Source organism: Lampris incognitus, chromosome 16 (genome assembly GCF_029633865.1).
Source record: "Lampris incognitus isolate fLamInc1 chromosome 16, fLamInc1.hap2, whole genome shotgun sequence".
Classification (NCBI taxonomy): Eukaryota; Metazoa; Chordata; class Actinopteri; order Lampriformes; family Lampridae; genus Lampris; species Lampris incognitus.
Genome location: NC_079226.1, coordinates 27,574,651 through 27,588,644, shown reverse-complemented (window position 1 = coordinate 27,588,644; position 13,994 = coordinate 27,574,651). Strand labels below are relative to the sequence as shown.

Below are 13,994 nucleotides of genomic sequence, written 5' to 3'. Positions count from 1 at the left end.
TGAAACAGGCTTGTACTGTCTCGTAAAGAATTTACTTGACTCACTGGATTAATTGCTCCTTATTTGTTGAGCACTTTCCCTACCGTTGCGTGTTTCTTTTAACAAAGTTATATATATATATATATCAGTGATACCAGGGAAGGCATTGTTCACCAAACTACACTTGCTGAGTTGCAGCTGAAACAAAAGTACATCAACTAAACTGACAAATATAATGGCTAAACGGATCGCCATGATCATTTAGGCCTGTTTATATTCACAGGTGAAAATAAGCTGAAATGATGTTATTTGGTAAAGTCTATTTGACTGATTCCTGCAAACATTTTTCTATTTCTCTTTATTACCACATGGTCTTTTAACAAAGGAGTAATAAATATGTGTAAAAGTTAGAGTTGTGATTAATCATGATTAATCACAGCCTCTCATGTGATTAATCAATTGACAGCAATATATCAGATGTAAAATTTTGAGTGTGTGTTAAATTATATCATTATTCTCAATGTGTTTAATTAGTCTGGTTCTCGAAGCAATTCATGGACCAAGTTTTTCTCGTAACGCAAATTGAAGGTCCATTTGAAGGGTATGAGATCATGCAGCTGCAAGAGGTTTCAGACAGAGACCTCATTTTCACACGTGCCAATTAACTCTGCAGATGAGGACCAATTAACTGCTGCAGCGCAAACTGAACCTGTGCCCCCACACACACCTACACCAACCAATCAATTAACTAACTAATGACATTAATGTTTCATACTAACGTTCAGAATTTCCAATTAACTTGGCTTGTGAAAAAGACCAAGTATAATGAAGAGATCATTTCACAACAAATACAATAGTGGAAACAATTCAATAGCGAAAAATTGTGTTTTTTTTTTTGCCAATTAGAGGCAAATCTTGACATCCTGATGTGATCATCTGAGAAAGTTTAGCAGATTTTACAACACAGAGCATCTTCAAAGACATAAATACACCTTTCTCTCTTTAGCTGTTTAGCATTGCCATCAGCGTGAAAATGAATCCTTCTAGAGGATTCACTCCGAGGATCATCCTGCATTTGGACATCTGTCTTTTTCGCCACAGGGATTTGTCATCTCGGAATATCTCCTCCCTTAAAAAGAAAAGAAGTATTTCTTTCTTGATCCGCTCACCGCTAATTTCCACCTGTCTTCTAAGTAGGTAATGAAGGAATATGCGTTTTTTTGACTATCTCCTACTGTTTCGAGCCAACCAAAATCTGTGTCACACAGTGCAAATGCACCACAGGATATCATGAGGTGTTTTGGCTGTCACTTCATAAGCAACTTTAACCTTTGCCCTGCAAGAGTTGTTTTTTTATCTCCTCCTGAGGTCTGCACAGGTAAATCCTGTCAAATCTCACATGCACACGCGCACACACACACACGCACACACACATGCACACACACACACACACACACCCACACACAAGAATGCTAAACGCCCCAAGGATGCCCCTCTGTCACCCAATCTCCCTTAAACAGCACACCTCACTGCTCAGACCTGCTCCCACCTAAGCTGCAATTATACGAGCGCTGCCGAAAGCGCCTTGGGCTCTCGCAGCTCTATTCAATTCTCTCCTTTCTAATTACCCCTGCCTCAGGACAGGTGAGGAGTCAGGGCCGATAAGATCTTCCCTTTCTACCTGTAGCCAAAACACACACTCAAACACACTCTTTCGCCATGTCTCTCTCTCTCTCTCTCTCTCTCTCTCTCTCTCTCTCTCTCTCTCTCTTCTTTTTCTTTCTTCCTATTACTTTCTTTCTCTCACACAAACACCTACAGTGGGAGGGTGAGACACACACACACTCTTTTCTAATTATAATCTTCGAAAAAAAACGTGAAGAATGTGTTTATAGTAGGAACTCGGGTTGAGAGATCGGTGGAGGTGGCTGGGTGGGTCACAGGGGGACTGAGGCTTTCGAGGTGAGGTGTTCTCCCTGGTTGTACAGAGCCGTCCTCAGGGGTCATTTACCAGATACAACAGCGGCAGCAGCCCAGACACAAAGTGCCTTTGTCTCAGACAGCAAATGAAGATTACGCTCTTAAAAAATACCCTTATTTGCATAATTACCTCCTTTCCTCTAGCTGCGGCAAGTTCCCTCTATTTGAAAAGGGTGGGAGGGAGAAGTGTGTGATCAGCAACATTAAAGACAAAGTTCAGTCCTTCCTGGGTTCAAAATACAGTTCGGGAAAGAAAGTGCCATGGCAAAATTTGAAAGAAAAACACATCTCAATCAGAAAACAAAACATTTCTTATCTTAATTATTTTTTGGGGGGGGGGCACAGTGGCGCAGTGGTTATCGCGGTCACCTCACAGCAAGGAGGTCCTGGGTTTGAGCCCTGGGGTAGTCCAACCTTGGGGGTCGTCCCAGGTCGTCCTCTGTGTGGAGTTTGCATGTTCTCCCCGTGTCTGCGTGGGTTTCCTCCGGGTGCTCCAGTTTCCTCCCACAGTCCAAAAACATGTAGGTCAGGTGAATGGGCCATACTAAATTGTCCCTAGGTGTGAATGTGTGTGTGTGTGTGTGTGTGTGTGTGTGTGTGTGTGTGTGTGTGTGTGTGTTGGCCCTGCAATGGCCTGGTGGCCTGTCCAGGATGCCTCCCCGCCTGCCGACCAATGACTGCTGGGATAGACTCCAGCATCCCCGCGACCCTGAGTATGATAAGAAGCTTGGATAATGGATGGATGGATCTTAAAAGACTTTACCAGTTGAACCAAAGGAGTCTCTAAAATCAGTTTGCCCATTCTCTGCCTAAGGAAAAATGTATGACAATCTGCAAGATGTTGTGACATTTATTACATAAAATGCTAAAATCATGAAACCAGGGCCGGTTCTGCGGGGGAAGCAACGGGAGCAACCACACCGGGCCCAGGTCTGGAGGGGGGCCCAGAAAAAAAAAAAACTTTCTGCGCTGATTCTGCTGTAAGTGCGGTGATTGTTAATTGTGTGTCTCAGCAGTGCAAAGAGGCCCTGTATGTTGCTCCTCCTGGCAGTTTCCCTATTGGCTGTTAACGATTTATTTTCAAAAATGCATCAAAAGTTGTGTCGTCATCCCCCTCCCCCATGAGTTAGTAAAGCCTATGGTGAAGACGTGAAATTTAGTTCTACTAACCAAAAAAATGTCTGGAAACAAATCTGGTTGTAAGAAAAGAAAATTGCAGAAACGTAAGGTAGAAAATACAAAAAAAGAGGCAGAAAATGCAAAGAAGGTATACGGTGCTTGGCTTAGCGTTCAGGCAGCAGAACACTTGGAGGATACTGTGGATAGCAATGAAGCTAGCACATCCACCACATGTGCTAACTCAGCAGCAGAGGATACCGGAGCGGACAGCGACCGTGGCGCTTGTGCTAGCACCTCCACCGCTATCGAGAATGCAAACGACCACCGAGAATCTGTCGAGGAAGAGGGAAGTCATGAAAGTGATGGGAGTGTGAGTTTGACTTATTTGATCCTGCACAGTGGCCAGACAGAATGCATGATGATGACATCAGAACAGACATAGTCAGAAATAAACCACTGCAGGTGACCGATTTTGATTTCCCTAAAACGGATGGCCGTCGTTTCACACCAGCTAATTACACCAGGACAGTCGGTGCCCTAAAAAAGTACCTCGGCCATGGTTAGTCTACTCAAAGTCTGCCAATGCTGTCTTCTGTTTCTGTTGTAAGTTGTTTGGAACTGACAAAGGGATCTTCACTACTGGTTTTTCAAACTGGGTCGAGTTATCAACGAGACTGACTGAACACGAGAATTATCGTTCTCATCTTGAGAATTTTTCAAAGTGGAAAACTCTGGAATTCGCTTTGGCTACAGGTACAACGATTGACAGCCACCAGCAAGCAGAGCTTCTCAGTGAGAGATAACGGTGGCATGAAGTGCTTAGCAGAATTTTGGATTGCATCATGTTTCTTGCATTAGAAAACCTTGCATTTAGAGGAAGTGTTGATCGCCTTTCCCAAGAAAACAACAGCAATTTTCTTAAGTTTGTGGAATTTTTGGCCAAATATGATGCGCCATTAGCACGACATCTCAGTCATTCCAAGACTACCCACTACCTCAGCAAAAACATTCAAAATGAGTTCATTGGACTCCTAGCTGAGGCAGTGTTGGAAAAAAAATGTACAGAAGGTCAAAACAGCTGGATATTACAGCATCATGATGGACTGCACACCAGATGTGTCGCACAAACAGCTCTCTCTCGTTTTGCGATATGTTACAACAGACCAGAAGGTAGAGGTGCATGAGAGCTTTTTTGAATTCATTGCTGTGCACGGTCGTGCATGTCTGTGGTTTTTTTTTGTTGGGGGGGGGGGCGGTGAGCGATGGTTGCTCTCCGGCTCAGAATAGCATAGGACCGGCCCTGCATGAAACCATCAAAAAAAAAAAAGAGAAACTGATCCTGGATGCGGTGGGAAAATGAATACGTGTTTCATAGAATGAATTTCATAGGAGGCTATGTGGGCGGTGTTGAGAGATCTGCTAGAAATCCTGAACACACGGCTCAGTTAGATGGGTCACCATCAGTCTTTCTGGGACATCTTTTCTACTGATTGGTACCAAAGGCGACAACAAGCACTTAAAAGAGAATAAACAGTGTCTATAGGATGATCTATGGTGGCCATATTTACCATTTATCACTGACACTGCCAAAAAAAAAGGCATCTGGCCTCACATTCAAGCAGATGGAAATAGGAATCTCAACACTTTGTACCCAAAAGAAGGGAAAACTTTTTTTTCTCTCCTCCTCTCATTTTGTAATCTGATCTTCCTATCCTCAGGCTCCAAAGCAGGTAGGCAGAGAGAGCAGATGACACCACATTAACCTCTTCCCTCAGTGCCGGGGCCGTTGGAAAAAGGTAAATGAGATATACGAGATTTTAATCTCCGCTTCACGGACCATGTATTCTGAGCTATGCATAAGCAAAGAACGTAACACTCCTCGAGACACAATGGGGACGTGCAACGCGCTTATTGACAGGTTTCATTAATGTGCGCCGCAATTACTTGTGAGCCTCCCCCTCCGTGGAAAACAACCCCGCTCCTCTGTCACCTCCCTGCCTCCCTTTGCTTCGTATCTTTTTAGATTGTTCTCCACTTCAATGACTCGGCGGCTGGCACGGATTCTGACAACGCTGCTAAGCCATAGATTAATGTTGTGGGCATTTATATCCCTCCTCCTCCCCATCTCCGGTTACGTCTCCACTTTTACTTCCCTCCTCCTGCCCCTCGTTCACCCAAATTATCTCCACCGAATACACTCCTATATGTACACTTCTGGACAATGAAAAGAGGGAGGGGATGTCTGACTGCTCACCTGCTGCCTCAGACTCAACAGGAAGCGTGACATGAACTTACCAAAGGCGGCCACTTTGATGAGAATAGCGTGGAGGTCAGATGATATCATCTCGGAGAGCAGGGACTCCTGGTCACGGTGCCACAGGTAGGCCAGGGGCTGTAAACCCAGCCGCATACACCTAAAAATGAGTGGTGGAAAATGAAAAGCGAGACAGACAACAGGGCTTTCACCGAATACTTGTCAGGATCAGTACAACTTCAAAGTTAACTATGTTGGCCACTTTCTTCTCTCGTGGGCAGACTGCCACATTGATAGTCCCACAACACATGCTCCCACCCGCGGCTGGTGCCACAGCTTTTGTCAAGGGAGAGAGAGGAAACCCAAAAGGAGTAATTATCTTAAGATGGCACCGTCTTAAGCTGCGCTTGTCTGTCACACCAAAACTAGTGTCGAATGCACACACATGCACACGAATGTACCCACGCACACACAAGTACAAACAGACACACTCGAGTCTGAGCAGGTAACTGGAGGAGGATCTTCTAGGTGTAAATATCTGCTGCTTGAAAACATGCCTGAGGTGTGAGCGTGTGTGTGTGTGTGTGTGTGTGCGTGTGTCTATGCCTGGTGAGTGTGAAGAGAAACAATGGTTGATTGACAACAGGATTTGCTCATAAGCAGAGGGTTCTGTGGTTTTACTGGAAATATAAGACAAGATATGCTTTGGTGGCGAAGTGTTCAATCATTGTTCATCTAGAGGGGGAGAAGAAAAAAGCTAGAAATATAAAATGAAGAAGAGGAAGATTGAAGCAAATAACAAGAATGAGAAACAAAGAGGAGATACGATATTAAAGGATTGTGCTGCAGATAAGATCATGTGTTTATCATAGTAAGCACGCCTTGTTTTACCCCTTATTTATAAAAGTATGACTTCACATCACAAAAAAAAACTATAATCCGGGGTGTCTGGGTAGCGTAGCGGTCTATTCTGTTGCCTACCAATACTGGGATCGCCAGTTCGAATCCCCATGTTGCCTTTGGCTTGGTCGAGTGTCCCTTCAGACACATTTGGGCGTGTCTGCAGGTGGGAAGCCGGATGTGGGTGTGTGTCCTGGTCGCTGCACTAGTGCCTCCTCTGGTCAGTCGGGGCGTCTGTTCAGAGGGGAAGGGGAACTGGGGGGAATAGTGTGATCCTCCCATGCGCTACGTCCCCCTGGTGAAACTCCTCACTGTCAGGTGAAAAGCAGCGACTGGTGACTTCACATGGATCGGAGGAGGCATGTAGAAGTCTGCAGCCCTCCCCATATCAGCAGAGCGGGTGGAGCAGCGACCGGGACAGCTCGGAAGAGTGGGGGAATTGGCCGGATACAATTAGCGCACATTTTAGTAACAGGGTGTACATGACAGTGTTGTTTGTTTTGACTTACACATTTTCTACACGGACTCTCTGGTAATTGGACAGAATGGCCCCAACAGACACCGCCTCAACAACCTCCTTTTCCTGTAGGGAGGACGAGTGGAAAGGAGAGGGAAAATCCAAATCACACAAATTGTTTGGCTTCAACTAATAAAATGTGCACAAAATGCATTGTCACAGTGAAATGTTGGCATCCCCCCTTGGGGCCAAATATTCCCCCAGACATTAAAGAACACTATCTGAGGTGAATATGAACACACGATCGCATGTAAACACACATGGACACCATAAACCTCACTGGTCTCTCCTTTCATCAGATAGTCATGCAGAAGGGATGTTTCCTATCTGGTTGTGTCATGGTCTTTGTGGTCAAGCCCAAATCCCTTGGAGGCTTAGAGGGTTATAAGATGTACCTGTTCGCGTGTGTGTATGAGGAGAAAAAGCAAGAAGAAGGTTAATTTCTTGAGTAACTAGAGGCGCTAGTGCCACCTCCACTAGAGGTATTGGTTCCTGGACCTTTTTTTTTTTTTTTCTCCCTTTTTCTCCCCAGTTGTACTTGGCCAATTACCCCACTCTCCCGAGCTGTCCTGGTCGCTGCTCCACCTCCTCTGTCAATCCGGGGAGGGCTGCAGACCACCACATACCTCCTCCGATATATGTGGAGTCACCAGCCGCTTTTTTTCACCTGACAGTGAGGAGTTTCCCCAGGGGGACGTAGCGTGTGGGAGGATCACGGTATTCCCCCCCAGATCCACCTCCCCCCTGAACAGGTGCCCCGACTGACCAGAGGAGGTGCTAGTGTAGCAACCAGGACACATACCCACATCTGGCTTCCCACCTGCAGACACAGCCTATTATGTCTAATAGGGATGCCCGACCAAGCCAGAGGTAACATGGGGATTCGAACTGACGATCCCCGTGTTGGTAGGCAACAGAATAGACTGTCACACTACCCAGAAGCCGAAATGGTTCCTGGACCTTTTTGAAATAGTCCAGTCCAGTCCAGTCCAGTCCAGTCCAGTCCAGTCCAGTGAGTTTGTCTGTTTGGCCACAGTCTTCCTCCTTTATAGACTCGGCTTTGAGGCTCTCACCACAGGGGGATCGCATCTGTGAGTGGCATGTATCTTTATTGCTGAGGGCTAATCTAATTGCTTTTCATATCATAATCCTATTCATATTTTAGAAAACAGTAGGACAACTACACACTTGAGAGATACAGACACAGCCCTGAGATGCATTCAATCTCCCCTCACGAAAATGACGTGATGTGGTGCGACAAACACAAACGTACATACACACCCACACACACACATACCTGCAGCTTCATTAGAACATTACATGGGCTGTAATTAGAATGAGGGGCCAGGGTGGAAGCAGTGGAGGGATGCACAAGTCTCCAGTAAATTACCTTGTAGCCATTATCAATTTCCCAAGCTACTGGTCCTTAAGATAACCCGCCTCCCTTCTCCCTGTGGTCCCTTCCTGCAATTTTTCTCTGCCTGATAAACATGCTGATTAAAGCGAACAGCGTGTAAACCTTTGATACTTTACTAAATGAAATCCATGCCCTGCCTGGGGCCTGACGCGTAGCACCTCACCTCACACACACACACACACACACACACACACACACACACACACACACACACACACACACACACACACACACACACACACACACACACACATACACAGTTCCTCGTGGGCGTGCGAGCTAATCAGATAAAGGATATCTGTGTGTGTCTGTATCTCAGTGTGTATATGTGTAGGTTTGCTTCTGTTCGGGTGAGGTGTGGGTCTGTGTGTTTGTGTGGGTGTGTGTGTATCTGTGGCAAAGACACCAAGAAATGAGGCAGGATAGGAGACCTGGAACAAAAAGCTATGCACATTGCGGAAAAAAAGACAAATTAAGAATGGAAGTCTTTGACCTGAAGTTAAATACCAAGGGAAGGGAACTTTGGACCTTGAAATTTAGTACTTATGCTCTCATATGCCTCCAGTGTGTCCTAAACTAGAATAGACACTGTAGTCAACTCCAGTGTCTAGTGACAGTAATTAAACCAGAATGATAACATTTCAGCTCAGCACAGAGCTACAAGGGCTGTAGGCACTGTCATTTAACTCTAGGTAAGCCTCGGGGCCAGCGCTCTATTCTCATGCAATTGCAGCCTTTTCCCTAAATACAGCTGTCACTGCCTTAAACAGCAAATTAAGAGTGAGAGAGAGTGAGATGGAGTGAGAGAGAGTGAGACAGAGTGAGAGAGAAAGAAAGAGAGGCAAGAGACATAAGTAAGGAGTGAACAAGTTAGTATTAAAGGGTGAGGTGGGGTGGGTTGAATCAACACCAATTTGGTCCCTTGGCTGCAAACTCAGTGAGGCTAGTCTCAGAGAGAGAGAGAGAGAGAGAGAGAGAGAGAGAGAGAGAGAGAGAGAGAGAGAGAGAGAGAGAGGAGATGAGACCAGCCTCTCCAAGTCTAGAGCCAAGGGACCAAATTGGTGTTGATGCACCCCACCTCACCCTTTAACACTGACCTGTCCACCCCTTACCTATGTCTCTTGCCTCTTTCTTTCTCTCTCACGCCATCTCTCTCTCTCTCTCTCTCTCTCTCTCTCTCTCTCTCTCTCTCTCGACTTTAAAGGTTTAACTCAGCGGTGAAGTAGTTTCTCTTTTCACTGGCTCACGCTCCTCTTCACCACAGATTTAATCATCACACAAACTGTACCACTGAGGCCCATCCTCCACTTAAGATAACAGGAGACAACTTTCTCACATGCCCTTAGTTTTCAGTGGAGACTCTAGGCCCTAGATCATTTGGGCAAACAGAAACATTTACTGAAAGCTTTGGAAAAAGTTATTTTTGGATGGGGTTTTGTTTTTGTCACCATTATAGCGATCATCAGGAGACCAGCAAAAATGAGAAGGCAACTGCTGCAGCTCTGTACAAACTTAGAAAATGCAACTGTCTACATTCTAGACATACTTTCTCATCCACTGTGGGAAAGGTAGGAGCGGTGATCGAGGAGGAGGAGCGTAAATGCATAAATCTATCCAGCAGTGGATATTGCGGGAGAGTTCCATGTGTATTCATGATGCCGTAAAAAATACAAACTTTGATTTTATGCTGGTTAAAAAATTTATCAAAATGTTTTATAGTGGGAATACTTGAAAAAGCTACAAGGCAGCTCATGAACCACAATATAATGTTCGATAAAATCTTTATGAGAGCCATTGTGACAAATGGTGTTTTGACAGCATTAGAAGAGGGATCTGGGTAAGAAACTACGGTGACGATAAAATAAATCAAGGCAGAGGTCACTGGAACTCCTCTGACTCGCAAAACCATTTCTCTTTCTTCATGAGTATTGGCACAGAATTTGAGCAAAGAGCTCCTCCCACCCCTGATCCCAAGTCAGCTTTCTCGTATCTACTTTTAATGAGCAAGGTTGATCTGAGGAGGCGTCGCCTGACCCGGGACCTGCGACCTCCCCCGCGGGTTAACTAGCACCCAGAGCACGACTTATTCTGGCTTGGCATATGGCAACAGTGGGATCTCCATGGAGCCACGTCAGAGGCAGACTAAACAAAGGCCTGCCCTGGCTTCACAACTTCTCTCCAGGAGGCGGGAAAGCTATTAATGAGGATCTATGGCCCAGAGCAATGGAAGCCCTCAGTCCCCCAGCCATGTCCATCAGGGTACTTAGCCCCATGCAGTCATTAGCTTCTGTTACTAATTGTCAAATTCATTAAACTAATCCTTCCCCCCACATCCGGACGTCTCCCGTGGAAATGGATGGAGAGGGCTGAGTTATTAAGATGTCAACGGTGGGGAAGATTAAGGCCAGCAGACATGCTCCACAAAGAAACGATATGGCCATTAAACTCTATTTCAAGGTAGCTTGTGTGATATACTCTGTAATTATTTATACATACATCTTGATAGAAGACTCAAGAGTGTAGTTCAAATGCATTCCTTGTCACAGACATGACTTCAGCCAAGATGTGTACATCTGCCCTGGAGATACACACATGGAAATTGTAAAGCACAGAATTGGTCTAGGTTGAGATTGCAGCTATTTTATAAACTCCAAGCATAAAGGCGCTTATGTATGCCTCACATTCAGTCGGGGTAATATTCAACTGACAGAGCCATTAACAGCAATGAGTGCAATTAGAAAGCCATAAAATATTAAAAATTCAATATTCATATCCACATTCACACTGAATACATCAGAAACCTCATTAGCTCTCTCACAATGGCTGTCACGATGAGGTCTTAATTATACACCCTAACAGCACAAAGCTCTATTTTGAAAAATGGCAAAGTTCTCAAATCCTTACACCAGCCTGTTCTGACTAATGGCAAATCGACCCTGGCCGATATAGACAATTTTAAATAACAGACCATATATTTAGATTAAAAGAAAAAAAATCCTGCTTTAGTCTAGTCCAAAGATGTTGACATCCTTTCTATCACATTATTGCTATCCTGTATAAAGCATGCCTAGGCAGGATGACAGGAAGACGGGGAGGAAGGCATGACTGAGCAATTAATTAAAGTGCTTTGAATGACAGTTTGCTCAAGGGCAACAGGGTACTGTCACGTGCTCTCCATCACCACGTCTACGTTGTCATATCAACACCACTTCTAACCTCTGCACCCCCTTTATCGCTCCACCACCCCCTCCTCTCCACCACCCCCACACTCCTCTCCATCTCTCCTTCACCTCCTCCTCATCTCTCTCTTTGAAGATTCATCGAGTGAGTGACTGGACACGACATGGTTTTAATGTTCCCTCCATTAGATCAGCTCTGAGCCTGCACTAACCTAATGGGATTGTTCTCCCCCTGCTCCCCCACCGGGTGGAAAAACAGCATAAGGGTGGTTGGACCTTGATGTAGTAGTACAAGTTGATGTAGTACAAAGGCTAGGCCAGCCGGGGTCAAGCAATTGTGTTTAATGTAATGTGGAAATAGTCCCTGGGCATGTTGGGGCGTCTTGACATCTCAAACGTCCCAAACTGACAGGGAACTTGGTGTGATGGAAGGTGGAGGTGCTGGTTATTTGTTTTAAATCAGCCTCCTCATTACCATTCTCTCCCTGTACAGACAGTAGAGACACTCCAAGGTGACTCCTGCAGCGGTAAAAAAAGGACAGGACACAGAGCGATACGCTGGTCATGAGAGAAGGGACGTATTCTGTAGCTACTATTTGGGCCCCTATGATTTCTGTAGTGTGGAATTCATGATTGAAAAAACAGAATGGGGGCATGAAAATGGATTTCAGATATAAACACAAAAAAGTGCATGCAATTTAGAGATTTGGGGGGGATTATTGAAAAACTTGAGTTTTTCCCTTATTGAAAAACTTAATTCAATTATTGGAAAACTTACATTTTTCAATAATCTTAGCTAATTTGTCCATAGACCATCTGTTACGTTCGCTTTCAAGAATCCATCATGCTTCTGTGTCTTTGTGCATGTGTGTGCATGCATCACAGCGTGCACACATTAGTAAACATGTGATTCATTGTATGGGTTACAAAAAAAGGTGGGGAAAGGCAGTTCTGGTGATTTGATTGACATGGTATTCAAAGCAGAGGTTGCTGTCGAGGTTGCAGATGTGTGGGGAGGGAGACAGAATGGAGTTATCGATGGTGAGGCAGAATTTGAGTGGTTTTGGTAAGGGATTTGGGACCGATGATGATCATGTCAGATTTATTCCAATTTAGTTTGAGGAAGTTAGCTTGCATCCATGATGTAATTTCAGTGAGGCAGTTGATCAGGCTGGAGTATGTTGTAGTGGTAATGGATTTAGCGGAGATGTAGAGCTGGAAGTCATCGGCGTAACAATGGAAGTGGAGACCAAGAAGATGTATGATGTTACCAAGGGAGAGCATGTAAAAGAAGAACAGGAGAGGACCAAGCACCAAACCCTGAGAGATGTCTTGGGATAAAGGAGCACTGAAGGAGGTGCAGTTGTTGATGCTGATGAACTGCTGTCTGTTTGTGAGATATGACTTTAGCCAGGAGAGTGCAGTACTGGATTCAAGGCAGGAGAGAAGAATGGTGTGGTTGATGGTGTTGAAAGCTGCAGTAAGGTCGAGAAGGATGAGAATGCTGAGGTGGCCAGAGTCAGAAGAGAAGAGCAGGTCATTGATGACTTTAAGGTGGGCTTTTTCTGTGCTGTGCTGAGAGCAGAAACCAGATTGAAATGGTTCAAACAGGTCGTTGGAGATGAAGCGAGCTTTGAGTTGGGAGGTGACAACATGTTCCAGTATTTTTGACAGAAAGGGGAGGTTGGTGATGGGCTAGATGTTGCTCATGTTATCAGGATTGAGTCCAGATTTTTTGAGGATGGGGGTGACAGGAACCAGTTTAAGTGTATGGGGGACTGAACCAGAGTTGAGGGAGGAATTAATGATTTCTGTGATGAGTGAAGAGATAGCTGGGAGACAGTCCTTAACATGGGATCCAGAAAACAAGTGGAACTTCTCATTCGTACCGTCAGGTTGGACAGCTCCATTGGGGACACTGAGGAGAACTTTGACAGAGGCTGAGTGGTAAGGGGGGGGGGGGGTCAGGTTGCTGTAGATGGTGTCAATTTTAGTTTAGAAAAATGAAAGGAAAGAATTTTACTTGTTAACTGTGAATGAACTGGAGGTATTGCTACTGGATTTGAGATGTTTGTTTATTGGGTGGCATGGTGGCCCAGTGGTTAGCACTGTTGCCTCACAGCAAGAAGGTCCCGAGTTCGAACCCCAGGCCATCCCAGGTCCTTTCTGTATGGAGGTTGTATGTTCTCCCCACGTCTGCATGGGTTTCCTCCAGGTGCTCCGGTTTCCTCCCACCATTAAAAAGACATGCATGTTAGGGTTAACACTCCTGCCTGTACCCCTGACCAAGGCAATGGAAAGAAGAATTGGAGTTGGTCCCCAGGTACTGCAGCCGCACACTGCTCCTATACAATAGGATGGGTTGAATGCAGAAGACAAAATTTCATTGTAACCAAACAACTGTACAATGACAAAAATAAACTGGCATTCTTCTTTTCTTTGTGGAAAAGACAGCCTTGGGGTTAGTGAAGCCAGAGTGTATGGGGTATGAGTAGTAGGTGGATCAGGCTGTGATGACAGTGTCTCCTTATTGTTGAAGGTAGTCTGAGTAGGCTTGGAGATGCACTGTTAAACCTGTTTTCTTGGTGTCTTTTGAGCTGGCGCTTATGGTTTCAGGAGTACACCAAGGAGCTGAGTGTGTGAATGAGA

General features: G+C 45.2%; 1 protein-coding gene across 5 annotated transcripts in view; it reads right to left on the bottom strand.

The window, feature by feature from the left end:
- dph6 (diphthamine biosynthesis 6) overlaps positions 1-13,994 on the bottom strand; it is an 87,808-nt gene that overhangs the window by 58,288 nt on the left and 15,526 nt on the right. For 3 of the 5 annotated variants that reach the window (XM_056296032.1, XM_056296033.1, XM_056296034.1), the window contains 2 exons: positions 6,742-6,815; positions 5,374-5,492 (listed from right to left, as the gene is read on the bottom strand). In XM_056296032.1, coding sequence (XP_056152007.1) covers positions 5,374-5,492; positions 6,742-6,815 — 193 coding nt within the window. Of the gene's footprint in view, positions 1-5,373; positions 5,493-6,313; positions 6,503-6,741; positions 6,816-13,994 lie in introns of those variants that run through there. The other 2 variants (XM_056296035.1, XM_056296036.1) reach the window with 2 other exon arrangements.